General features: G+C 62.8%; 2 protein-coding genes across 2 annotated transcripts; both read right to left on the reverse strand.

Moving 5' to 3' along the window:
* Nucleotides 1-1,264: 1,264 nt before the first annotated feature.
* Nucleotides 1,265-18,193, reverse strand: IGSF9 (immunoglobulin superfamily member 9). The gene is made up of 20 exons (XM_068922244.1): nucleotides 18,022-18,193; nucleotides 17,030-17,221; nucleotides 10,684-10,836; nucleotides 9,518-9,669; nucleotides 8,902-9,019; nucleotides 8,563-8,704; nucleotides 8,122-8,267; nucleotides 7,734-7,876; nucleotides 7,515-7,655; nucleotides 7,173-7,289; nucleotides 6,629-6,779; nucleotides 6,319-6,442; nucleotides 6,033-6,208; nucleotides 5,654-5,904; nucleotides 5,343-5,427; nucleotides 4,685-4,855; nucleotides 4,384-4,429; nucleotides 2,543-3,952; nucleotides 1,908-2,053; nucleotides 1,265-1,616 (listed from the first exon to the last, which is right to left on the reverse strand). The coding sequence occupies exons 1-20, from the start codon at nucleotides 18,077-18,079 to the stop codon at nucleotides 1,393-1,395; spliced, it is 4,146 nt and encodes a 1,381-aa protein (XP_068778345.1). The 5' UTR covers nucleotides 18,080-18,193; the 3' UTR covers nucleotides 1,265-1,392.
* A 3,604-nt stretch (nucleotides 18,194-21,797) lies between these two features.
* DUSP23 (dual specificity phosphatase 23) lies at nucleotides 21,798-24,168 on the reverse strand. Its single transcript, XM_068922247.1, has 3 exons — nucleotides 23,932-24,168; nucleotides 23,288-23,560; nucleotides 21,798-22,293 (listed from the first exon to the last, which is right to left on the reverse strand). Exons 2-3 carry the CDS (start codon nucleotides 23,555-23,557, stop codon nucleotides 22,108-22,110), a joined length of 456 nt encoding a protein of 151 aa, XP_068778348.1. The 5' UTR covers nucleotides 23,558-23,560; nucleotides 23,932-24,168; the 3' UTR covers nucleotides 21,798-22,107.
* Nucleotides 24,169-26,340: the final 2,172 nt, after the last annotated feature.

Genomic DNA, 26,340 nt, shown 5'->3' on the forward strand with positions numbered 1-26,340 from the left:
CGGGGGGGACTCAGAGGGCCAGGGCCAGGGCGACAGCCTGGGGGCTGACACAGTAGCAGGACTCCTGGCAGATAGCTTCCGGGGTGACAGAGCGAGGCAGGACCCATGGATGGGGGGGGGGGGGAGGCCCACGGTGACATAGGGGTGACACAGAGAGGAGGAGAGAGGTGACCCAGGGGCAGGACCCATGGGGGACCAGGCCTAGGGTGACAAAGACAGCAGGAGGGGGGTGACGTGGGGGTGCAGGACCCATGGTGCGGGGGACAGGCATGAGGTGACACAGGGGTGACCTGGGAGCAGGGCCCCAGGAAGACAGGTCTGTAGGTGACACAGGGGAAAGATGCCCAGGGGACATGGCCAACGGTGACACAGCGCAGAACCCCTGGGGCACATGGCCAGCAGTGACACAGGGGTGAGGCAGGGCAGGACCCCGAGGGACAGCTGGGGGTGAGACAGGGTGACATTGGAGGGGAACCCCAGGGTGCAGGGCTGCGGGTGACACAGAACAGCCCCCGGGGTGACATGGGGTGACAAGGGGTGGAACCGCCAGAGGTGACACGGGGCAGGGCCTGGGGATGACACAGGCGGGACCCCTGGGAACAGGCGGGGGAGACACCGGATGAGAGCCGCCGTGCTGGACCCCCGGGGCGGGGCGGGGCCGGGCCGGGGGTGACGGGGGCGCTCGCGGCCCCGCCCCGCGGGCGCCCCCGTGACGCGCGCACCGCAGCGTGACCATATAAGGGCAAGGAGGCGCGCGGGCCCCGCCCAGCGCCGACCCGCCGCCGCCCGTCGCGCCCAGCGCCGACCGGGGCCCTGGGCGGGGGGGGGAGGGGGGGCGGCGCGGGGAGCACCGGGACCCCGGGGGGGGGGGGAGAAGGGGCTGCGGGGAGCAGGGGGACGATGGGGGACACTGGGGCTGGGGGACTGCGGGGAGCAAGGGCAGGCTGGGGGACACTGGGACTGGGGCAGGGGGCCTGCGGGGAAGCACAGGGACACCCGGGACCGGGGCGGGGGCTGGGGCCAGACACCCTGCGGCAAACAGGGGGAGGATGGGAGGGGTCCTGCTGGGAGCACGGGGTGGGAGGAAGGATGCAGCAGGGGCTCCAGGCTGTGGGGGGGGGGGATGATGGGGAGGGCACCAGCCCTATGGGTGCAGGGAGCATGGGACTAGGATAACAGGTGCTCCCCAGGCTTGGGCTCTGGGGCAGCCAGGTGGGTGGAGGGTGCAGGGCCCCTCCCGTGGGCTTGGGGTGCACAGGGCCATGCTGCTCTCAGGTCTGTTTATTTTGCTTACGGCAGCCTTCCCCCATCACGGCTGCGTGCCCTCCTGGCCCCCCCGGCTGCACCAGAGTCCCACCGTGGGGCACGGGGCGCACTGGGGCCCTGCAGCACCTAGAGCAGCGTGGCCAGCTCAAAGCACTCGGTGTAGCCGGCACGGGCGGCCAGCCGCTGCCGCCGCTGCTGGGCCGCCTCCCTGCGGCGCCGGTAGGCCAGGAACTCCTCGCGCAGGGCCGTGCAGCGGGCCTCGGGGCTGCCCCGCTGCTCCGGGCCACCCGCCGCCTCCAGCGCGTCCGCCGACTTGGAGTTCACGGGCGACGCGCCCGGCCCTCGAGGCTCTGCAAAGAGACAGGCAGGGCCCGGCTGGATGCATGGGACACCAGCCTGGCCTGATCCTGCAACCTCCCAGCCGGGCATGTGGGAGCCCGGCTCAAGCTGGGAGCTGATGCGCTCTGCCACCCCCGCGCCTCTGTTTTCCGCGCTCAGCTTGTGGAGCTGTGAGATCCCCGAGGGCACCATAGATGGGACCCACTTCCCCTTTCATCAGGCCTGACATGGGGGTGCCTCCCACCCAAGGGGGCTCAGGGTGGCACATGGCGCTCGGGAACGGGCTCCATATCAGCACTCACTCTGCCTCTCCAGGTCACGCACGGCAATGGTGGAGACAGGCCGCGAAGGGTCCCCGCTGCGGTACAGCTGCAGAGCATCCAGGATGTCTGACTCCAGCGCAAACTCCGAGTCCCACTCATAGTTCTCATCCACGGATGTGTTCCTCCTGTGGGGCACCAGGGTGGCATCAGCAGCGGGGCCTGTGCCCACGGCGCCTGCACCCCTCCCACCCTCACCGAGGCGCAGAGCCTGTGCCGAACCCGGGGAGATACCAAGGTGAGCAATGGGGCAGTCAAGCAGGGGGCTTTCCACGAGCCGCCCTGTGCGTGGAAAGCAGGAGGTGGGTGTGAGGCCACAGGCAGGCAGCGATGGGCTGGCCCCAGCCACCATGGTCCCCACCGCCTGCAGTGACCCTAAGGCCGAGCCTGAGGCTGGGCACCTCTGGGGCTCTGTCTGTGGCCTTTGGATCACGAGGTTTCTGCCGTGGGTCCTGCGGGATGCCCGCTCCAGGTTGCCACGCGTGCTGGGATGCGGCCAGGCAGCTCCGCACTCCGTGCTGGGGCATCCCGGCCAAGCAATGTGCAAAGGCTGAGAGCTATGTGCAAAGAACGGGCTGAGCCCAAGCATGAGCCAGCTTGTTCCTGTCACAGCTCACCTCTTGCCTGCATTGGTGAGGCCTGGATCCTTCCTCAGCTTGCCCTCCTCTGCCGTAGAGCCTCCACTTTGCCAGCTGCTCCCTTCCCCGAGCAGGGTGCTGAGAAAGTTGCCCCCGAGGGATGGTGCCAGCGAAGGGGGTCGCAGGAAGGACGCGCTGCCCCGGCCGCTGCTCTGGCTGGTTAAACTGCCCCGTGGCAGCTTCTCCAGGGCAGCAGGCTCCTGCTGCCTGCATGTCTCGGGCTGCCCTGCCAGGCTCAGAGCCCAGCTGGGCTCTGCGGGGATGGCCGAGGGCACAGCCTCAGTCCTGCTGCCGGTGGGGGATGCCTGCGTCCAACAGATCGGCTCTGTGGCCAGGAGGGGGCTCGGGGAGCTGGTCCAGGTGGCGGTGGTGGGCCGCGAGGCCTTTGCAGGGCCCACCTGCAACTTGGGGGGTTTGAGGAAAGCCGTGGCTGGAGGCGATGTGGCGTTGGCACATGGGTCCATGTAGTCCGGACAGACTGTCCGCTCTGTGCTCTCTGGGGAGCCTTTGGCCCCCAGCAGGGTGGTCTCCAGGCTGCCTGGAGGCTCTGGCTCACAAGGGGGCTGCCTTGGCTCGCTTGGCTCCTCCTGGGGTGGCCAGTCGCCATCGACGCACATCTCCTTGAAGAAGGGCAGGCTCAGGTACTGGAGGATCCCGCTCTGTGCTAGCGAGCCGCCTTTTTGCTGGCTGCTCTGGATGCTGGAGCTGTCCGGGGGGGCAAGCTGCAGCAAGGGGGAGCCCTGGAGGGGCAGCGAGTCCCACAGTGCACTGGCTGGGCTTTCGCAGGGCGCGGCGCTGCCTGTGCTGTCTCGCAGCTGCTCCACGGCACTGTAAGGCAGGGTCGCTGCAGAGGCCACGGGGCTCAGGTCGATGATGCACAAGGCCGCGGCCTCGTCTGTGGGGCTGCTGCTGCCATAGCCAAAGTAGCGGCCCTGGCGGTAGCTAGAGGCCCTGGATCCCTGGTGGGCCTGCCCTGAGGCCCGGGGTCGCAGCGAGACCCCCTTCCGCCAGATGGGCTCTTTCTCCTCCGAATGGACCTGGAGGTAGGGCTCGGGCTGCTGCATCAAGGGAGGCACAGGCGAGGGGTCCCGCTGAGGGTACAGCTCCGTCTCTGTGTAGGGCAGCGCCTCAAAGCTGCCCTCCTGTGACCGCCTGTCAGTCTCCACCACAAAGCGCCCGTCAGGGCCCCGGCAGATCCGCTCCAGGGGCGCATGCTCCCCGACGTGGCTCTCATACACCGCGTACCTGGAGCTGGCCCCAGCGATGCTGAGGCCCAGGCTGGTGCCTGCCTTCTCGCCCCACAGCAGCGTCCGGCGCAGGCTCTGGTATGGAGATGCCTGCAGCTTCAACTTCATGGTACTATCTGGGCTACCAGAGCCATGAGAATTGCTGTAAAAAAGAGGAGAGTCACTCGAGCATCCCCATCCTGGCTCCTGGACTTGTCTGGCTGCACCCCATTACGGGGCAGCTTGCGTCAGGCATCTCACAACAGGTATCGTGACCCTGCATTGCTGCCACGGGGTCTAGAGTCCAGCTCTTCTCTCTGGCTTCTGATCCTTTGTTCAGCTAAAACACCCGGCAAGGGTGAGCAGAGCACCCCAAGGGAGCCCTACGCCATAGTGCATCCTGACCCAGCACCCCTCTCCCAAAGTCCCCTCAACAGCCAGCTCTTCCATCTCAGACAGCAGCAGCAGGGAAGGCCAGGCTGGCACCCGGCCCATCCCATGCCTGCCCTGAGCCAGTAGCAAGTGAATGACGGGAAGCGCAGTGAGACAGCAAGGGAGTGAGACGGGGAGGGAACATGGCATGGCGTGACTTACTGTGGAGGTGGAAGCTTCTTGCTGGGGGAGAAGACGAGTGGTGGATCTGGAAGGTCATGAGAACACAAGGGGATCACACAGCAAGCAACGCAAAGTGATGATGAGGAGACAGCGGCACCCACTCAGCCCTACTACCACCCTTTGCGACCCTCCAAAGCCCCCCCAGCCCTCAGCTGGCCTTGTCCCCTCCCTGAACACCCACCCAGCTGGCCAACGAGGTCCTGTCTCCCTGGACGTGCCGGTTCGAGCTCTCTGGAAGCCCTGGGATCCAGGCACCTGCACCCGTCCAGTTAGGTCCTACCTTGCCTTCGCTTCTGAATGCGCGCAGCACGCCGGCGGTTCATGATGCAGGCTGCCACGGTGCTGAAGATCACAGCCACGCTGAGGAAGCAGATCCCCCCGATGACCCCAGCAAGCACTGGCTGTGGCAGCAGCTCCGGGAGCTGGGTGCGAGACGGATACACCTCCATGCCTGGGCCAGGATTGGAGACACTGTTAGACACTTGATTACCTGCAGAGCATCCCGGCATAGTGGGCACGCTGGCTGCACAGCGGCCACACCACCAGCACTGCAGAGAGAAATAGTAAAAACCTTGGCTTGCTTGCCCTTCTCTGCCTCTTGGGGCTTGTCACCTTCTGGTGGACTCGCAACCTCCACCATGCCAGGTGGTGGGAGCAGGGACGCTTGGGACAAAGCTCTCCTGGTATGTAGTCCGTCACACCAATATCATGCAAGTTCCACACATAGAGATGACCTTTCTCACAGTATTAGCCTTGGTGGTCCTACTCCAGGGCCACTCTATGGGCTGCATCCCCTGGTCTGGCAGTAGGGACACTTTGGGTGGGAGCAGTAAGAAGCGGTTTCTATTTGGGAAGATCCTAGGCTACGCTGGACGCCTACTCCCTTGGTTTCTATCTCCAGGCCAGGAAAAGCAAGCGGGTTGCAGCCCAGGCCTTACCTGCTGTGGAGACGTTCACCGTGTTACTAGGATCACTGATGTAGCTGCCAGCAAAGGCCACCAGTCGAAACTCATAGAAGGCGTCCTGAGGAAGCAAAGAGCCATCAGCCTTAGCACGGTGACCAGATAAACCTTAGCCCACCAGACTGCGGAGCTGAGCAGCTCTCCAGGGTCCCCAGCTCCTCCCAGCACTGGGCAGCAGCGATATCGACCCCTCCCCGGAGCCAACCCCCTCCTTGTTGTGTCCCTGCACTTGTGCAGGGCTGCCCCATGGAAAGGCACACAGTGAGGATTTCCCTCGACAACTGCACCTTGATGAGTCCTGGCACCAACACCTGGGTCTTCGTGCTGGGGATGGAACGGTCTAACACCTCCCAGCCACCCTTGTCCTGCCGCAGCTCCAATGCGTAGCCACTCAGCGCCACTGAGAACTGACCCGGGGGCTCCCACTGCAGCAGGACCCCACGTGCAGTCTCGTTGGCAGTCAGAGCCTGCGGCGGGGACAGGAAGATGCGCATGGTCATGGCAGGCGGCTCTGGAGGCACCGTGGTCAGCGAGAAGCCTGAAGAGAAACAGGACGCGGATGTGGTGATGAGGGGAGAGTAAGGCAGGAACAGGAGCCTCCCATGTGCGCGAAGGTGCTGGGGGAACCCAAGGGATTCTGTGGGCAGCACCATGGCCCACTCTTACCCCTGGGCACGGAGGTGACGATCTGGCTGAAGGGGCCACTGCCCAGCTTGTTCTGGGCCAGGACGCTGAACTGGTAGCTCACGTCTGGCTGGAGATTCTCCACCAAGAGGTGTTGAGCTCCAACTGGCACTGACAGTGACACCCAGTCATGATGGGCCCGAGGCAGATGCTTCACCCTGAGCAGATGTGAGACCTGTAAGCCCAGAGCTGAGGGGCAGGACCCTCTGCTGCCTGGTGGGATGGATGGGGTGCTGGGATACCACATTCCTGCCCCTGTGGGACTCACAGTGGTGTGTACCAGACGCTGAACCTCTGGAAATAACCTCCGTCAAAGCCAGGCTCCCAGGAGATGTTGGCTGCCAGCAGGAGCGGGAGCACAGAGACATTGGTGACGGCATGAGGACTGGTACCTGGTAGAGAAAGCAGAGAGAAGACATATCAGACAAAAGCAGCTCAGACAACAGATGCGTGGAGGCATTTCCATCCCCTTCCAGCGCAGTGGGACCAGGGCCATTCACCCCACAGCTGCCGTCTCTGTCCTTAGGGCAGCCCCGCACCCATGGACCAGGCCTGCCTGCCAGGGACAGGTGACTCACCCAGCACGTGGACAGAGGTGGTGGTGCTGATGTGGGCCACCTGGTTGCTGGCCATGCACTCCCAGATCCCATGCTGCTCCTTGACGAGCGGACGGAAGACGAGGCTGCTGTTTGCATCCACCTGGGCGCCGTTCTTCCCCGCACTGCCCAGCTGCACAGCAAGGCGCACACATGCTGATAGCACGCGACTGACTTGACCCCACTGCAGGCTGGCTGCTCTGCAGCGACCCTGCCCATGCTGAAGCAAACGGGACCTGATGTGCTTTAGATCCACCGCCCTGGGGCCGGTGTGGAAACAGAGGCCAAAGAAGGGGCAGGATTTTGCCCTTGTTTCTTAGAGAACTGAAGACAGCACTAGCAAAGGGCCCCAGGCCTCTTGTCCAGCAGGAACCAGGCTCTCAAGAGAGATGTGACCCTGCACAGTGGCTGTGGGAACAAGGACATGCAGACTGCCCTGGGGCATGAGGACTGACGTCCTAGAGGGCAAGAGTAGCATCAGCCTCCCAGGTGGGCTCAGCTGGTGCCCCAGACCTGTGGTTCTTACCTTCACCCACGTGACAGTGGGTGGGGGATCCCCACGGGCCACGCAGGGGATCACCAGCTCCCGGCCCACCTCCTGGAAGTATTCCTCCTTGGGGCGCACCGTGAAGGCAGGAGGGTCCTGGAATAGAGTCAAGCATGGCGATGAGCTTAGTGGTAGGACGGATGGAGGCAGACCCACGGTAGGGCAGACCAAATGGCACCGTGGCACATTTGTATTGCTGCACAGTTGGGTTGTCACAAGGGTGGCGTGGCAGCACCCGTGCCAAATGGGTGCTTGGCCCAGCAGGGTGGGAGCAGATGGGGCAATGGGCTCAGGCAGCGTCACCCACCAGCTTCGTCTCACCTTGAGCAGCACGCGCGTGGGCCGAGACTCGCCAGCTGTGCCGTAGCTGTTGTATGGGGTACACGTGTACACTCCCAGTGCATCATCATTCCCCGTTGCGATGATGATGGAGCCGTCGGATCTCATGGACCAGCCAGGGAACTGGGAGACGGGGATGCTGGGGTCAGGACAAGGGGCTGGGGGTGGTGGGAAGACAGGAGTGGGTGCAAGCAGCAGTACCTTGTTTAGCTCCAGCGGGCGCCCGTCTCTAGTCCAGCTGACAGAGAGCAGAGGAGGGTTGGCCCTGGCAGGGCACCGGATCACACCCTGCATCCCCTTGGGCAGGTGGGTCTCTGGGAGCATAGTGGTCACCTCCGCTGGATCTGTGAGGACAAACAGGGCACCAAGACCTGCATGAGGATTGCAGGGGGCTCACGATCCCCACGGCAGCTGAAGGAGAACCCCCTTCACACCAGGGCCTGCAAGACCTGCTGGGCTTGCCCATGGGCACCTGGAGGGGTCCCTGCTCTGCTGAGCCTGGAGGAGCCTTTTCATGAGAGGAGCTGGTCACTGTGCCCTGGGCTCCCAAGGGGCAGCATGGCCTGCGAGGGGCTGTGGAGCCTCTTACACAGCACTGTGACGAAGGCCGAGGCAGAAGGTGGCTTCCACAGCCCATTGCTAGGGATGCAGGTGTATTTGCCAGCGTCGTTTGGGGTTGTTCTCTGGAGTAAGAGACTCCCGTCCACCAGGACGCGGACTCGAGCCTGGAGGTGGCTACAAAGAAAGGACAGGGCAGGAGAGTGAGCAGCACAGCTGGGACCATCCCCACCATCCCAGAGTGAGAGAAACTCCCTCCTCAAGCACCCAAGCAGCTCACTGCCTGCCTGTAGTGCTCAGGGGTGCCTGGATCCAGGCTTCATGGGGGCACAGCAGCTCCTGCTCCTGCTGTGCCCCAGCACTACCAGCCACATGGGATAGCCAGCAGGAGCCCATGATCACCCAGTGTCGTCCCCAGCCCCCTTCTGCCACCCCGCTTGCCAGCATGCAGTAGATCTCATTCCTGCTGTACCTGAGATGGAAGACGTTGCTGTTGCCCTGTAACCATGTGTAGGTGAGGTTGCCGGGATAGGCCTCGGCCTGGCATGCCAGGAAGGCATCTTGAGAGATGTTGACGGTGATGTTCTGAGGTGGTACCACGATGATGGGTGGCCCTGCAGTATGGGGCAGAGAGGACAGTGAGGGCTGGGGACAAGGGACGGCCCCAACTGCTCCAAAAGCTGGTCATTCCTGTGCTCCTCCCAAACCCAATCCCCGTGAGGCAGCTCCCTCCATGATCCAAGGGAGCAGGGTGTACAACACCCAGCAGGGTGCCCCACCTGGTCAGGGCTCAGACAGCACCCACTCTTACCCTGCACGAGCACACGGGTGGTGTGGGTGATGGTGCCTTCCTTGCTGGAAGCATGGCAGGTGTATGTGCCTGCGCTGGCCCGCTCCACGATGGCAATGCTCAGCGTCCCGTTCCTTACCTGCAACGGCACCCGGCGCAACCTCGTCAGGGCCACCACGGTGGCGGGAGAGGGACCAGGGCCACCTGCCCTGCTCTGCGAGCTGCCGGGCTGCAGGAGGAGCTCTATTTTGGCAGCATAGCCTTCTCCTTCCTGCAGTGAGTTACCAAGCCCTTTACCTGCATCAGCTCCAAAGGCTCTTCCCTGGGGAAGAGCCCTGGTGCAGCTTCTTCCTGGCTGGCTAGACCTGCCCTGGGGACCCCTGGGAGTCATGGCATGGCCACCAAGGGACAGGACACCCTCAGAAACATGGCACTATGGGCAGGTCCAGTGGCAGGAGCTGGGTGCCACCCTGCTGGGGACGGGCACACACTCTCCAGCCAAGCAGAGGCTCATGGCTCTGCATGCCTGGGAGACCCACAAGACCCCTGTCAAGATGGATGACGCATCACATGGACACTCGGTGGTCACAGCTCCACGTCCCTTGGCAGGAGGCTACTGGAGACCTGCCTTTCTTACCTGCACTGTGTCCCCGCTCTGGACAGCCAGGTCGCTCCTCTTCCAGGTGACAATGGGCTGGGGGTTGCCGATAGCCGTGCAGGTAAGGCTCAGCCTGTCCCGGTCCCGCACTTCGACGAATGCAGGGGGGGTTTCCAGGAAGGTGGGGGGTGCTGCAAAGACACAAACGCACCCCTGTGCTGCTGACATGGCTTGACTGGTCTTAGAAGACGAGCAGATCTGGCCCTGCGGTCTTTGCTAGTACAGGGCAGAGCAGTGATCTCTGAAGGGCCAGCTCTAGAGCAGGATCCAGATCTCTGGGAAACAAACTGGTGGCTGACACTGATCCCAGCTCTGCCATTGCAGTAGCTGCTCTTCCGGCCCTTGGGGAAGACAAACTACTCCTCACTGTCCCCTCCATCCTCACAGTCACCCTATAAATGGGGCAGCAAAGTGACGTGGCGAAGCGCAGGCACAAGGTAGCTGTATGTGCGCAGAGTGCATGGGGAAGGTCTCTCCTGGCACGCCACACAGGAGAGCACAGGACAGGGTATCCCTCGCTCAGGGTGTTAGAGCACCATCATCTGCTCTGTGAGGTCCATCCTGGCTGCCCACAGGCTAAGCAGGGAGCCTGAGGAAGGACCAGGAACAGCCTAATGGCTGGTGAGCAGGTCACCTGCCCTGACACCTGAGATGTTCTGCCTGGCACTGGCCTTCTCTGTAACTGCTTGAGTCTTCCTAGAGCACATGAGTCACCCAGTGGAGTCACCAACCTGGAGTCAGGACTCAGATGGAGCGCCACAAAAAGAGCAGATACGAGAGCAATTTGCAGCAAGGGGCAGAGCTGGCAGCAGCCTGGGCTCACTTGGGTGCAGCCTTGGAGATTTCAGGAGTGGTTTTGGCTCTGCCTGAGTCCTGTTACCTTTCCACATCACACGGACCCAACCAACTGCTAACCCTCCCAAGGCCATGCCTGAACAGGGCAGACCTGAGGCAACCTGAACCTGCTTCCAGGATTCCAAGTTCCTGTCACATCATATCACATTCATGCACATGAAGGCAGCCACAAACCCTGAAGCCCATCCCTAAGGCTCATAGCAGCACCTGCTGTGGAGTGAGGAGCTGTTAAAACTTCCAGGTCAACTGCTGCAGGAGCCTGCGCGTGCCAAGCATTGCCCCAGCCATACCGTTGACGGTGAGATGGATCCAGGTGCCGTTCTGGAAGTCGTCGTCAGAGCTGTGCCGGTCCAGGAAGAGCACGCGGCACTCGTACCAGCCTTGGTCCTCAGCGCGCAGGAGGTCGATGCGCAGTGAGGCACCTTCCTCAATCCGCACGCGACCTGCCGAGTGAGAGGCGTCCATCACACGAGCGCTGCTGCCAGCTTGGGGACGGCCGTGTCCTCAGGCTGCCTGTCTCCCTGGAGCACCCACCCACGCAGTGCTGAGCCCAGCCTCTGCCAACCCCCTCTGCCAGCAGCTTTCCTGGGGAATGGGGCCGAGTGCCCCACTTGGCAGTGCGAGGATCTGCCCCGTGCAGCTGGGACATGCTCAGGCTGCTTCCACCTCAACCTGCCGGGACTGGCAGCTCCTGCTGTGGGTGCTCAGGCTGCTTCCACCTCAACCTGCTGGGACTGGCAACTCCTGCTGTGGCTGGCCAGCTCTGTGGGGGCTGGGAACAGCCTCGCAGACAAAAGCCGGTGCAGCCATGCCAGGGTGGAGGTCAGTCAAAACAACATTTACTGCTGCACGGCTTGCTGCTGTTGGGGAAATGGGCTGGAAGTAGAGATCAGCTCTGCCATCCGCTCTCGTGCAGAGTGGCCTCAGCAAGGACCTCCTAGACTCCTGGCAATGTGGTCCCCATGCCCTGAGCGCTGCTCCCAGCAGCTGGTACACCCATGGGGAGCCCATCCTACCAACCCTCTGTCTCCCCCACACCCAAAAGCCCCTTGAGCTACCAGCCTGCCTACAAAAATCTCTCCTCACACCCTTCCGCATTGCTTCCTGGCTCGTTGGGTGCCTTTCAGGAATTGTCCCCTCAGATAGCCTTTCCCCTCGGGAGCGTCCCCCAGCTCTCTCACCCTTAGGAGCCCTGCTAAGCTCTGGGCATGTGAGGCACCCCCGCACCTTCTCCTTGTCCTGCAATGTGCAGTCTGGCTAGCCTGAACCCATCACCAGCCTGACAAGGACTCGTGGCACAAGTGTTATGACCCATGTCGGGGCTGGCCAGAGGCATGAGGCTCTCCTAGGTTGCAGGATCCTCGCTCTGAGGCCAGGGCAGCCAGCAGCCCCGCACCACACGGCCTCTTTGATGAGGAGGAGGATAAGGACCTAAAGCAACAGTGAACGCAGTCCTCTAATCCCCTGGGCTATTATCAGAGCCATAATCGGCTCAGAAGTGCAGCAGGCAATTGGCTCAGCACCCAGGCTGGGGTGCACAGACAGCACCTCCACCACCTCAGCACCCCAGGCACAAGTATGCACCCCTGAACATCGCTGCATACACTCACAGTCTGGAAAGCTCAGCCCCTCATATGCCATTGCCCCATGCTCCAGCAGGCTGGTCTGGCAGGACTGCACGTCACGGCAGGACCCAGGCCTGGCTCGCACACAGCTAGGGTGCTGACACCCTGCACTGTGCACACAGCTCTCGACTCCTCCACAGCCTCAAGATGCTCGGTCAAAGTCCTAGAGCTCCCCTAAATCAGCATCCTCATGAAGAGTTTCCAAAAAGGTCGCTTTGCTGGAAAGCGCATCAGCTCTACCCAGGACAGACGCAGCCTTTGGAAATGCTTCAAGCTGAACGAGCATGGATACGTTCAAGAGCCTTTCCCTCTTGGACACAACCCACACACGCTGACCTACAGTACATGCCTTTCCCAGCACAGGTACACACGCCAGGCAGTCTCAGGATGGCTTGCACACACGAATCAATGCTGCTGCCTCAGCACAGCAAGCCCCAAAGTTGAGACAGAGCCGCACAGACAGCTGAGGGTGTGTGTAGCCGTGGCGGTGGCCGTGGGAGGGAGCTCAGCTCAGCGCTTTGTAGGCCAAACCTGCTCCCTAGGGCTGGGGTGTCACAAGTTCAGTGTCACACAAAGTCTCCGTGCGCTGCTTGAGGCCACAGGAGCCCAGGCTCTCGCACTGCGTGGGTGCTACAGCAGCAGGACGCTGTGATCACACCCAAAGAGCCTGGGAAGGAAGAGGAGAAGTGGTAACACCTGGGCAAGCTGGTTTGAGCACAGAGGCTTGGTGGTTTAGGGACAGGATCATATGCTGGGGCTATGCAGCCCCGTGTAAACCCAGCACACGCAAACACATACAAACCATCCCCACTGGTGCCTGGTGTTGCATCCAGCCTCTGCAGCCACCACCTGCTTCTCTTAGTCTCCAATCCAGACCCATGGCATCTCTGGCAGCAGATGCCAGGCACAGTTGGAGTTGGATGTATCTGGGTGCCTCTGGCTACATCCATCACTCAGCACATGGAGCAACACCCCAGGCAAAAAAAACATCCTGCCCCAGGCATGCACCAGTGGTGCGCATACAGGGGAGCAGCCAGGTGCTAACACTGCGTGGGACTGCAGTGTCAGCCCACGGATGTCCTGGCACGAGGCTTTGCTTTGGTCTCATGAAGGAAGAACTGCGAGTCCCGCCGGAGCAGGGCTACAAGCAGGCAGTTTGGCCAGGCAGCCTGCTGCATGCACCCTGTGCCACTCAGCACCTCGCTGCAAGCTGTCTATGAGCTCCTGTGGCCTGGACATTGCTGCTGGTCCCAATATGACAGTGGCTGGTGATATCTCTGTTCTTGTGTCCCTGCTGGACCCTCCATCCTATGACCCAGAGCTTAGCTAGGGACACACAACACGTCCCTAACACTGCAAGGAGTTGGGGAAGGGGCGCAGGAGTGGAGGACAGGAGTGGAGACAGATGGGGACAGGAGTGGAGATGGGGACAGGAGCAAAGGCAAAACACCCTTGGGAAAAGGATCCCTTCCCCATCTCATTCCCACGGCTGCTCTCTCACAAGCCGAGAACCCTGCCCACGGCCTCAGAGAAGCCAGGGCAGCTGCAAGGCGCGCAGAAAGGCTCCCAAATCCCCGACAGCACTGCTCCCCGCCTGCAGCTGCCAGCTTGCGGCCCCAGAAGCCAGCCGGGAGCAGCAGGCTCCGAAACAAAGGTCCTATTGGAAAAGATCAGAGTGCCCCGGGGATACACCCCCAGCCTCCCTCTAATCCCCTAGAGCTGGCCTCAGCCCCCTCCTCCTCATTCACCACCCAGCCGATAACAAAACCGCCTTTGCCCTCCACGCAAGCATCTCCCAGTGCCTGGCAACCACCATTCAAAAGGACACAAAGGGGGCTGGAGCCCCAGCCGTTGACGGCTGCTGTGCTCGGCACCACGAGGGGCAGGGGCTGGGGTGCCCCGGAGCAGGCAATGGGACTGCCAGCCCCCTGCCCTGCTCTGTGGTAGCCCAGAGCTGGGACAGCAGCCTGTGACACCACAGGGACAGTGACACCTGGGGAAGGCTGGCTGAGCCAGCCCTGTTTCCCCAAGCGCTGGAGGGGAGCAACCCAGGAGTTTTCACAGACATGGATGCAGCTGCCCCACTTGCAACCTGCCTCTGGGACACCCCAAATCGCCACACAATGGAAGCAGGCAACAAGTGTGTGTCTGTGTGTGTGTGTCTGTGTTTGGGGGGGGAGGGGGGGCTTCCTGAGCCCTCTTGGGTGATATTTGAGCTGCTCCACCTGGGAAGGGCTGGAAGGAAGAGCTGCCCTTGGCTGCTATGTTGAGCCTGAGCTGCTCCAGGCAGCCCCTGCCCATCCCTCCCATCCCTTCCCAGCCCCCCAGGCGCCACAGAGGATTGAAAATAAGCAGCCTGCTGCCATGGTGACAACCGCCAGCCCCCCTTGCCCACCCACCTTGCCCTAGATACAGCCAACACTGCCTGCAAGCAAGATCCCCCTCCCCCAGCAGGTCCCCGCATCAGCCCTTCTCCCTGAGGACCAAACACTGGGAGCACCCAAACCTGCTCCCGCAGTCCCCCAGGGGCTCGAGTGACACTGGGACCGGTGCTGTGGTACCAGGAAGCAGGGAACGGGCTGAGAGCGCGGGCAGGATGCGGGAAGGTCCCCTCTGCTACCCTCGCGGGGGTAACCTGAACTCCCTGTTGCTGAGAGGCCCTGCAAAGCCCCCAGGCTCAGGTGACAGGACTGAGACAGAGCCAGTGCAGAGCAGCAGCCCAGTGCAGGCCTCCCAGGAAAACAGGTGCCAGAGGGTTTGTTGTCATCGCTGGTCTAACAGAGCCAGCACAGGGGTGGGGGCCACCCTGGCTCATAGTGCAAGGTTTCCCCCGCACGTGGGTACAGGCTGGCAGCAAGAGAAGCAGAGGATTGCTTCGAGGTTGGCCCTCTCCTGTGCAACCTGCTTTCACAGGCTCAATCTTACACCCAGGAAGAGGCAGCGTTTCCCTGCCTGTGCCCACATCTAGCCAGGAGCTGGGTCAGTTCAAACCTCAACATGTGGCACTTTGAAATTGGCCACTGCCTAAAAACTTATGGAGATGGGATCCTGTGACTAGAGCCTGAGAGCCCTGACCTAGGCACAATCCAGTCACCTCCACCCATCCCCACCACTCCCGCAGGAGGATTTCCATGTGTTGCTACCACAGGATTCCAGGGCACCAGGCTCAGGCCAAAATGCCAGCCAGCTGCCAGCCCTTCCCCTCCTCCACAAGAGGCTGCAAGCCTTTCCCAGGAAGATCCTGTTGCCGGCACCTCTGCATTTGCAGGGATCCCTCGAGGTCTGCCACTGCTTCACTTTAAATAACCCCTATATAGGAGAACATCCCCCTCCCACGCCACAGCCCTTCCCTAGCACAGCTTTGCTCCAAATCCCAAGCCAGCCCAGCACTGCCAATTAGCATCTTCGCTGAAATCCCCTCCCCAAGCTCAACCTTCAAGCGACCCACAGGGGCCAAAGCGATGGCATGGCAGCGTCCGGGGTGCCCACAGCTTTGCAAAGAGCTGGGTGCCAAAGGGAAGCCTGACAGTAGGGCTCCCTGCTTCCACCAGGTCTGCGCCAGTGGCCTAGCACAGCCTGACCGTTGGCCTACGGCAAAGCAAGACACTGGCTTCTGCAACTGCCACGCTCCCACCACCATCCTGGGCAGTCTCCTGGGCTTGCAGCGATGTCTCTAGAAGGATTTCACTTCTGCCCATGCTCAAAGCAAGACATGAGCAGGGCTGGCTTGTGGGATCGGACAGGACAACACACAGCCTGGCAGTAGTACCTGGCTCTTTTTGGACCTGGCAGACTGGAAAAGAAAGTTGAGGAAACACAGCAGACAGTGCCACGATCCAGCAGCACCGTGGCTGGCTCCAAGGTACCCATCACGCAGTGCCCATGGCTGTGCCATCCGCCTTGGAAACCTGCAGTCCTTCCTGGGAGTCCACTGCCCAGCGAGGGCAGGAGCAAGCTTCCACCAGGAAGCAGCCCACAGAGGGATTAGAGCAAACAAAGACCCAGAAGCAGCATCAATCCTACCTTTGACCCCAAGGAATGCCCAGCCTAGAGCCTGCAGGCACCACTCAATGCTGAGCAGGGTCTAGACTGCTCTCCACTACCCTCCCGCTCCCAGCATCTAGGAGCGGAAGATTAGTGATAGGAAGAGGATGATGTTTTGTGCTGCCTGCAGGTCAGAGCAGATCCAGACCTGCTGCTCGCTTCCCTGATAAGGGATCTTGCAGCATGCACTAGGATGGAGGTATGACACTCACACTTGAGCACAGTGGATCTGCACCACTTAGCACCCAATGCCCAGGAGCTTCTACACACAAGCAGCCAGCCACTCAGCCATGCCAGTTCGCAAGCAGGTGCTGCTGGGGGAGGGGAACCCCTGTAGCCGGAGGACGCATCAACAAGCGGCAATCGGCAATCCCTGACGTGCTGGGCGCTTCCTGCCTCAGCGGGCATCACTGATGTGTGCTGAGAAGCCTCTCCCACCTCACCACTCCAGCAGGGCAACCTCCCGCTGCTGAGCCGAGCTGTGGACTCCTGGCTCCCCTGTGGGCTGAGTGTCCAGCACTAGCATGTCCCAAATCCCCTCTGCTTCCTCCTCCTGCCATCCATCAAGCAGCTGCATAAGGTGTGTGTGTGGGGGGGGACTTGGCCCCACCATGGTGACCTCCCCATGGCCCTCTCACCGCTCCAGGCTGGAGGGAGAGCCCCACCGGGTTTGCTGTGCCTCCCCACCATCTCGGGAGCGTGATTAATGTGCTCTGACAGCGGCGGCCCTTGGCTGGGGCCCAGCCAAGGAGAGTGAGGAAGTGAGCACGGCAGGCAGGTTGTGTTCACATCGTATGCCACAGTCAGCCTGCCTGGGCTCACATCGTGCCCCAGGTCAGCCCCAGCCCCCAAGGTTTGGGCCAGCAGGGCCTTTCCAGGACCCAGGGCACAGACCCAGAGCTGCTGCTCAGACCCACACAGCCACAACACCTCAGGTGTGGGATGTGTCCCCAGCCGTGGGACTTACCTATGTACTCTGGGTCCACACGCGGCGAGTAGAGCCCGAACTTGATGAAGATGGGCAGAACAAACCCAAAGCGGACCCACTCGATCACGTAGAGAGGAGGACGGGCCTCTTGAGCGTCCAGAAGGTTGCAGCCCAGGACCGTGCTCTCTCCAACTCGTCCGATCACAGCCTGAGACTCTGCCTGGCCGTTACCTGCTGGGGCCAACACAAAAGGTTCAAGCGCTTGTGAGCAGGACCAGGACCGCTGAGGGCTGTGGCTCAGGGAACGCTATCTCTTCCCACACGTCCAAAGCAAGTGGGACTGGCAATGCCTCGACACCAGAAGCACTGGACAGGAGAGGCAAAGCAGCCGTGCGCCCCCACTCTGCCCATCCTTCAGTTCCATTGCACCTGGAGAGCAAACACAGCTTTTCCTCCCTCTCCACCACCACAGAGAAGTGCGAGCACACCTCACTCCCAGGGACATGCCGAGGAGCCTGGGACAGGAGGGTGAGGCACACACCTGAACCAGGAAGCACAACAGGATCCTGCTTCACAGCATGCTAAGAGCCAGCACCCCGCTCACAGTAGGGCAACAGCAACTTTAGGCCCTCTGAGAAGCCAGGAGCTAGCCCTGGGCTCCCACCTTCCAGAGCGGAAACACACACGCTACCACACTGTGCTCCTTGGCCGGCTGGGAGGACTCACAGGCAAGGGGTGCTGGGTGAGCACAACCCCACAAACTTGGCTCGGGCCAGCAAGTGGGGCAGAGGGGAAAAAAAACACTCGTGTGTTTGAGTGCCATCAACCCAAACGATTCCCCAGCACGCCGACCCAGCGCCACAGGGCCACCCGGATGCCTGCTCGGAGCCAGCTAGAGCGGGCTGCACCTGGCTCTGTCGCGACACCGGGAGTGGTCTCCCTGCCGGCGGCTGCTCCCAGCCCCGCAGCGAGCAGCGCCCGGCGCTGCCTGCCCCGCGCTCGGGGAAGGGGCTCCGCCGCAGCCCCCTTACCCTCAGCACCGGTGCCGGCGAGCAGGCTGAGGAGGACAAGCCATAGCCACCACCGCATAGCACAGGTGCCCGGTCGGACGCCGGCAAGCTGCTCCCTCGGCGGCCCCGCGGCCTCAGCCGCCGGCGGGGCCCGGTCGCGGCGGGGCCTCAGCGGCGGGGGCCGGGCGCCGGCGGGGTGACAGCAGGGCGTCAGCGGTCCGGTGTCAGCGGGGCGCCGGCGGGGCAACGGCCACGCGTGACCGGGTGCCGACGAGGTGGCCCCGGTGGGCGGCCGGGTGCCGGCGGGTCAGCGGCCGGGTGCCGGCGAGGTGCCGGCGGTGGCGGACTCCCCCCGACTCCGCGGCCCCGGTGGGGCGGGCTGGCGGCTCCGCGGCCCCCCGCTCCTCATGCCGGGCCCCCCCCGCGGCGGCTCAGCGAGGCCCTGCGGCACCGACCGTGCTCGGGAGGCTCCGCCGCCCTCCCGAGCCGCCCTGCGCGCACCGACCGCTCCGGTCACCAACCGCCGCCGCGGCGGGGCGGCCGCAAACAAACAAGCGGCGCCGGGGAGGGGCCGCGCCGGGCCCGGCCCCCTCCGGGCCGCCCCCGCCCCGGCCCCCGCCCCGGCCCCGCGCGCTCCGCCCGCCGCTGCGCCCCCTCCCCCGCCCTGGCGGCCCGCCCCCTCCCGCCGGCCCCCGCACCGCCCCGTTGCCACGGGGACAGCCAATCGGGAGGCACGGCGCCGCGCGCCTCGGGAGGCGGTCAATGGCAGGGCGGGGCGGGGGAAGGGAGCCGCGAGGGCTGCTGGGAGATGTAGTTCGGGTGGGAGTGGCGGGGGACGTGGGTGAGGGGTAGGGATGGGGGTCACGGGTGAGGGGATATGGGTGAGGGGACATGGGTGAGGGACACGGGTGGGGGGATATAGGTGAGGGACACGGGTGGGGGGTTGGATGAGGGCATGGGTGAGAGGCACGGGTGAGGCGACATGAGTGTGGGACATGGGTGAGGGCCGCAGATGGGGGACAAAGGGGTGGGGACATGGGTGAGGGCACATGGGTGTGGTTCATGGGTGAGGGGCACAGGTGTGGGGCCATGGGTGCAGGACAAGGATGCAGGACAGGGATGGGGGGCCGTGGGTGAGGGGACATGTGCCAGATGCAGCGAGGAGACATAGGCACGGGTTTGTGACAAACATGCAGCCTCTCTGGTGCAGGACACGGGTGTGGGACACGCATGTGGGACATGCATGCGGCACCCCGATGTGGGACACGTGTGTGCCCCGCGGCGCTGGCCAGGAGCAGCCATCACCGCCTGGCGCCGCCCGGGGCTGAGCTGTGCCGAGCCGTGCCGTCGTGCCAGGGCTCTCTGCCTGCCCTTTCCCACCCCGGCCGTCACCTCTCTAATCCCCTCCTAAATGCGTCCCCGGGGAGGGGACGGCCACCGGTGTGGTGTCCCCGGCCTACTGAGCTGAGCCGGAGCTGGGCTGGCCGCCAGGCCGGGGGCTCTGCAGGCCCTCAAGGACTCCGAGTGCAGAGGGGCGACGCGGGAGGGGACATCCCCCTGCGGGCCTGGGGCTGTGACGACGGCGCCCGGCCTCGAGGCGCCTGCCGCAGGGCCGGCCCTGCTGGCGCGACGGAGCCGAGAGGTACCGAGCGCCAGGTAGCGGCTGTGCCAGCGCGTGCCCCCGCGCAGACGGGTGGGGGACAAAGCCCCCTTGTGCCAGCCACCCTTTCCCTTGGGCTTGGAGGGTCTGCAATGCCCCCCTCCGTCAGCCCGGCCTGGGCCGGCCTGCTGAGCCTGGGTGACTATTAAGGACAGAGCTAAAGTAAGAGGAGTTAAGAGTAAATAATACTGTGGCTAAGCTGCTTTCTTGCATCTCACGGGCCCATGTGAGTCCTGCTCCCTCGGGCTTAGGCGCTGCCGGTGGAAGGCGTCTGGCCTGGTCCAGCCCTGTCCCCAGCTCCCCTGGGGCTGCGGCTGCCCCCCCGGCCGCTCGCGCCTCGGCTCCTGGCACATGCGAGCGGCCTCCGCGACAGCCCCCGATGCCGGCGCGACGTCACGGCCCCCCGCCATAGCTGCGCTGCCAACCGATGAGCCACCCCGTCACTCCACAGCGGACGGGCACTTGCAGACCCCCGGCCGGGGGCGGAAGGGGCGTTCTGGCAGTGGGGGCTAGTGGGTAGAGCCGGGCGTTGCTTTCTCCTTGCTCTATGTGGTGGCCAGCACCCCTGTGGCTACGACTTCCCTGTGGCCGGGCACCCTACCTCTACTGGGGACCAGATCCAGACCAGGTGCTGTGTTCACGTCCCCCAAAAAGGAGTCAGGACCCCACACCTGCCCTGCGCTGGGAATGGTGGGGTCCCCTCCTGCCCGGCACCCTCTGTCCAGGGCTGCTGCCCTGCACTGTGTCCGTGGGATGGCACAGTTGGGTACGGCTGGGCAGTAGGACTGGCACCCCACCAGCACCCAGGCTCTTGTGGCACCCAGCCCTGAGCGCGGGGTGCCGCGGTGCCTCTTGGAGCACGCAGCCACCCAACACCCTACTCACAGCTGCTGCAGCTGCAACAGTGGCTTCTGGCCCGGTGCGTGGGGATGGACTGGTGTGCGAGGATGCCCCGATTTAGGAAAGGGGATGATTCCAGGACACCACAGCTGCCCCGAGACAGCAGGAGCTCCCCGGGGCCCGGTTTTGAGGAGGGCAAGGTCATTTTGTCAATAGTACCAGGTGCCGTTACCCTGGCGCTTCGTTTCTGAGGGGAAAATAAGACATTTTGGGATTTCTGACCAACAGCTGGGAGGCTGCCAGAGCTGCCTGGCACAAGGCGGCAGCTCTGCCAGCTCAGGGTGGCTGGGGTGGCAGATGCTGCGGTCGCGCCCAGTGCTTCCGGCCATGTGCTGCGTGCCCGGGAATGGGGACGGTGACACTTCTTGCACTTAGGATTTAAGTGCCACCAAGGTTAGGAGCAGCTGAGAAGAGATTTTCAGGATTGGACTTTTGGACAGAGATGCCTAAATTCCAGCTAAGCTTCCTTTTAAGCATCAAAGTCCTTTGGATCCGACAGCTCGGCCATGGGTCGGCCATTGCGTGCTCTCTGACGTGGCTGTTGTCCTCAGCACCTAAATGGAGCCCGATGTCAACGCTTTGGCGTGCGACCAGCTCTTTCTGAGGGTTGGTTCCTGGTGACCAAAGCAGAGATGCTCGTGATTCCCATAGGGATGGGGCTGGGCAAAAACCCAATGGCTGGCACTCAGAGGAGCTGCATGCACCCCAGTATGCAGCTGCAGATCAAGGTGAGAGGTGCGAGCGAAGGCCACAGCTCTCCGAGACCTATGGGTGCCTCTTGGCCAACACTGCCTGGGTGCACCCTCAGGCCGCCCTAGAGTCCCAACAAGCCCTTGGGACCTGGGCGACTCTTGGGTACCAAGTAGTGATGCTTGGAGGCAAAGGGCTGATCCCTTGCCCATCCCTGGGGATGACGCAGGAGGCACAGATCACCTTGGAGCCGGTCCCAAATGCTGCGAAGCCAGAGGGAGACACTCCCAGCTGGCTGGAATAGCGGCCAAGAGGAGCGGCGCTACCTGGTGAAGCGGCAATCTGCCTGATGGGTGGGATGGGGGCAGCCCTGCTTGGGCTCTCCTGCTGATACTGGGTGCACTTCCCCCAGCCTGGGGGTCTGGGGCCTCTTTGGGCTCTTCCTTTGGAGCATTGCTGCCAATGGGCTTCACGTGGCTGATGCACTGAGGAGGCACGGAGCCTGTGGGAGCTGTGAGTGCGTGCGAGCTGGCTCCCCAAGCACAGGCCTAGGCACAGGAGAGTCCTTTAATGATAGACAGGACAGAGAGCAGCCCCTCCAAGCTGGAAAAGGCTCCCCCTCCATTTTCGGGCCTGATAGAATGACCATCTCCACCCATCTCTGCCCATCTCTGTCCAGCACATGCTGCCTCAGGGGCAATGGTGACCGTCATGCCTCCTCTCCACCCTTGCCAGTCCCACGGCAGGCAGATCCAACCACCAACGTCCCTCCGGCTCGCTGCATCCAGTGTGGAACACCCCGCTGGTCGTGGCCCCGGCATGGCACGGCAGTGGGAGATGCGGAGATGGGACTGCACCTACTTAATGCGCTGGTAGAACTGGATCACAGCTTTCTCCTGCTCGTGCGTCTCGATAGCGCCGGGCCGGAGCCTCCGGATCTCTTGGATGGCGTCGATACCGCTCATCTTCTGGGCCTTCACAAGGTAGCAGGCCAGCATGGTGCCTGTGCGGCCGTTCCCCAGCAAGCAGTGCACCGCCACAGCCTGGACAATGGCACGGTCAGCCAGCATGGGCTCGGTGCCCTGCAGGACCCCAGCAGGGAGGGAACCGGGGTGTCCCTGCTGCGAGCAGCTCGCAGCCTCACTGGTGCTCCCTCACCTTGGTGTTATCCCACAGCATCACCTACGCCTTGGTGCTAACCTCTGAAGTTATCCCTTTAGCGTCGCCTGCCCTTGGTGCTACCTCCCCCCTTGGTGTAACCCCTCAGTGTTACCTGATCTTGGTGCTCCCCCTTTGACGTTACCGCCATTGGCATTACTCCTTTGTTGGCATTACCTCTCCCCTCGCCATCACCTCCTGCTGGTATTACTCTTGGCGTTACCCCTGTTGGCATTACCCCCACTTGGTGTTACCCCCTTGGCATTACCCCCGTTGGTGCTATCTGCCTCACTGTTCACTCCTCTGCTAGTGTTTCCTCTTTGACGTTACCCTTGTTGGTGTTATCCCCTGGGATGTTACTCCTGTTAGCGTTAACCCTGTTGGCATTACAACCTTCCCACGTCGGTGTTACCTTAATTAGCATTACCTCCGTTAGCGTTACCTCCCCCTTAGTGTTATCCTCATCGGCATTACCTCCTCCTTAATGTTACCCCTCCTTGGAGTTATTCTCATCAGCGTTACTCCGTTGGAGTGGTTCTCATTGGTGTCACCCTCTCTGGGGTTCCCCTCCTGCCCTGTGGTGCTATTCCCATTGGCATTACCCTGCCTTGGCGTTATTCTCATTAGCGTTACCCCCCCAGCATTATTCCCATTGGCGTACCCCCACTGATGTTCCTCCCTGGCATTACCCCCCCCCCTTGGCATTACCCCCATTAGCATCACCCCTGTTGGCATTTCCCCCCCTTGATGTTACCCCCTCTTGGTGTTATTCTCAGTAGCGCTATCGCTGTTGGTGTTACCCCCTGCCTTGGCATTATTCCCATCGGCGTAACCCCGCCTTGGTGCTACTCCCCCCGCTGGTGTTCCCCCGGGCGTTACCTCCCCCTTGCCGTTGGCCTCCTCCACCAGGCGCAGGAAGCTCTGGATCTGCTCGTGCGTCGGGGGGCTGAAGTCGGGCACACGGAGGCGGTGGAGCTGCAGCTCGGGGCAGGAGCCGTGGTGCGGGGGCGCCCGCTCCGTGAGCGACACTAGGTGCCGCACGCCCTGGCCCAGCAGGAACCGGTAGTGGCCCGGCTCCCGCGGCATGCCCAGCCCGGCCAGGCGCCCCCGCGCCACCCACGAGAAGTTGGGGGGCTTGGCCGTGCCCATTGCCTGCGGGGATGCGGCACCGTGGGCCCTGGGGCCTGAAACCAGGCTGCCCCCGCTGGGACCCCCCCCCCGGCCAGGTCGCCCCGACTGGGACCCCCCGTGAGTGACCCCGACTGGGACCCCGCACTGGGATGGCCCCTCGGCCTGTACCCACCGGGACCCCCCCCCGGCTCGCACCGACCAGGACCCCCACTGGGACCGGCGTCTCCCGGCCTGCCCCAGCCGGGATCCTCCTCCCCGGCCGCCCCGACCAGAGTCCCCCGCAGGCCGCGCGGACCGGGCCGGGCTCTCCTGCCCTCCCGGGCCGCCCACCCGGGCCCCCGCAGCAGGGCCTACCCCGACCCCGGCCCCCTGCCCGGCCCCCGCCGCCGTACCGCGCCGGTGGAGGCCGGGCCGCGGCCGAGCGGTGCCGGAGCGTCTGCAAGCAGCGGCCGGACGAGCAGCGCGCAGGCGGCGTCTGCCAGTGCCGGCGGCGGCGGCGGCGGCGGCGGCGCTGGGGCTGCGTTCCCGGGGGATCGAGACCGCACCGGGGCTTTGCCAGGACTGTAACCCCGGGCACCGGCACAGGGCACTGCACCGGGGCTGCACCCCCTGCTCGCACCGGGACTCCCTCCGTGCCTGGGGACGCCCGGCTGCACCCCTGCGTGCCCGGGCTGCCGGCGCTGCACCCCGACCCCGCCGGCAGCGTGGTGGCTCCGGCCGGGGACGCGGCCAGGGCGAAGGGGCCCGGGCCGTGGGCTGGACGCGGGGGCAAGTCCCCAAGGTGGGGGTGAGGAGGGTGTCCCACCGCCATCCCCCCGTGCTCCTCCCCAGCACCCCGGCGGCCCCGGGGCCCGGCAGCGAGGGATGGGAGCAGGGCCCCTCGGCGAACGGGCAGCCCCATCCGCCCGGCTCGACCCCCGCACCCCTTCCTTCTCCGCTGCTGACCGTAGCCATAATTAGTTTTCCGACCAGCGGTTTCCCAAGTGACAACTGAGCTGTATTTAATTATCTGATGGTTGAATTTGTCTCAGGCGGTGCATGAGGGCGGATGCCAGAAGGGAGGTCAGTGGGTTTCCCAGGGTGTCCTTGCCCCAGGCAGAGCTGGGGTGCAGGAGGCACAGACCCCGCTGGGCGCCCGGGACTTTGGACAGCAAGTGAGGGATGGTCGTGTTGGCCTCGCGTCCCTGAGCTGGGGCGCGGGCCCAAGCTGCCTGGCGCGGCTCGGGCCGGTGTGGCCGCTACTGGGCTGAGCTGCCACGTTCCCGCCTGGGGACGGCCACACTGGAAGGCAGAAATTCTCCCTCGCGTCCCGCTGGCAGGAAGCAGGGCACGGCGCTCCCAAGGGATGGGCTTGCAGCATTATTTTATAGCACCGAAAGGCTGCCGTGCTGGCTGGCTGGTAATAAAATGGCTGTTTTCCCGGCTTATGTCGTCTGAATGATGCTTTTTGTTAGCAACGATTGTGATTAAATCATCTCTTTTCTTCTCTAGATGAAGAAAGCTTTATTCCAGAAAAGTAACAAGACACGGGTCCTTTTTTGCTCTGATGGCTACTAAAGTGGGATTAAAAACTGTTCAAAGCTTTGCTATGGGGAAGAAAATGTTATTTAAAAATGCACGATTGGAACAGCAACTGGTTTTGATGGAGGGGACTTTGGGCATGTGTGGGCAAACTGGTGCACTGAAAGACGAGGAGGTCAGTGTGCTAAGAGAAATGCAAAGAAAGACATGAACAGGCTCAAAATGCAGGATGCCACGGGGGTGCTGCTGGGTCCCTGTGGGGGTAGAGCATGCACAGCTAAAAAGGGGAATTTGCACCGGAGGAAACATTTTTCTCCTCAAATCCAAATTTCAGCTTACAAATGCTGTCACCTTCTTGTTCTTTCTTCAAAGCAGATATTGCTTCAATTTCCCCTTTATAAGATGATGCTTTTAGGGATGCAATTGCAGTCAAGTGTTACCCCATTGTATTAGCGTTATCTTTTAGCCAGGAACAAAACCCGGAAAATTCGGCGAGGGGAGGTTGATAGAAATTCCCACTGCCACTGTGACAGGCCTTTAAATCAAGGTGAATGGCACTAAGCCAGCAGCTCTGCCAAGAAACTTTAAAACAAAGGTGGGGGGTTTTATGGGCTCCAGCATGGGCTAAGGTGGGCAAGGAGCTGGGTGCAGCTGCGCAGAGGTGGGTGATGGGTGTCGGCTGGGCTCTCCGACTGCTGAAGCTCTCGGATATGGTGGCTGCATGGACGATGGTGTTTATTTAAAAAAAAATGCAAAAAGGAAGGGGGAGAAATATTGCGGGGAATCCCAGGTCCAGGCCACACAGCGGCCAAAGCAAGCCATCCCTGCCCCAGCATGCTCAGCCCAGTGCTCCCTGTCCTTCCTAGCTTGGGGAAGGCGATGAGAAAATGCTGCTGGATGGGATTTCCCAGTGCTTTGGTGTGAATAAAGCCTCCCAGCACGGGGTTTTCTTCTCCAGCAGGCATGGCTGTGTCGGCTGGGCCTGACAGTGTGGCCAGAGCTGTGGCTCACAAAACCCCTCTGCTCCTGGCTTTTGAGGTCCCATGGCTGTGGTGGGGCCACAGTCCTACCCATGGGCAGCTGTCCACACCTGCTGCTCCCAGGTCCAGCTCCTGAAGAGGTGTTGGAGACTCTTGTCCTCCCCACCACAGAGGAGACAAGTGGGATTAACACCACGCTGCCCAGCCACGTGTGGCCGTATTGCAGTACAGAGGTCCCCCATTGCCGTAGAGCCCTTCGGTTCCCGTCATGGGTACGTGCCGAAGGGTGTCAGCCCTTGT

Source organism: Struthio camelus, chromosome 30 (genome assembly GCF_040807025.1).
Source record: "Struthio camelus isolate bStrCam1 chromosome 30, bStrCam1.hap1, whole genome shotgun sequence".
Lineage (NCBI taxonomy): Eukaryota > Metazoa > Chordata > Aves > Struthioniformes > Struthionidae > Struthio > Struthio camelus.

Coding starts and splice junctions, on each gene's coding strand:
- IGSF9 (XM_068922244.1), bottom strand. CDS start 18,079: ATGCGGTGGTGGCTATGGCTTGTCCTCCTCAGCCTGCTCGCCGGCACC. Junction 2,054..2,542: donor CTCACCAATGCAGGCAAGAG/GTGAGCTGTGAC, acceptor GGTGCCCCACAG/GAGGAACACATCCGTGGATG. Junction 1,617..1,907: donor GCGTGACCTGGAGAGGCAGA/GTGAGTGCTGAT, acceptor GTCTCTTTGCAG/AGCCTCGAGGGCCGGGCGCG.
- DUSP23 (XM_068922247.1), bottom strand. CDS start 23,557: ATGGGCACGGCCAAGCCCCCCAACTTCTCGTGGGTGGCGCGGGGGCGC. Junction 22,294..23,287: donor AGGCCAACGGCAAGGGGGAG/GTAACGCCCGGG, acceptor GCCATTGTCCAG/GCTGTGGCGGTGCACTGCTT.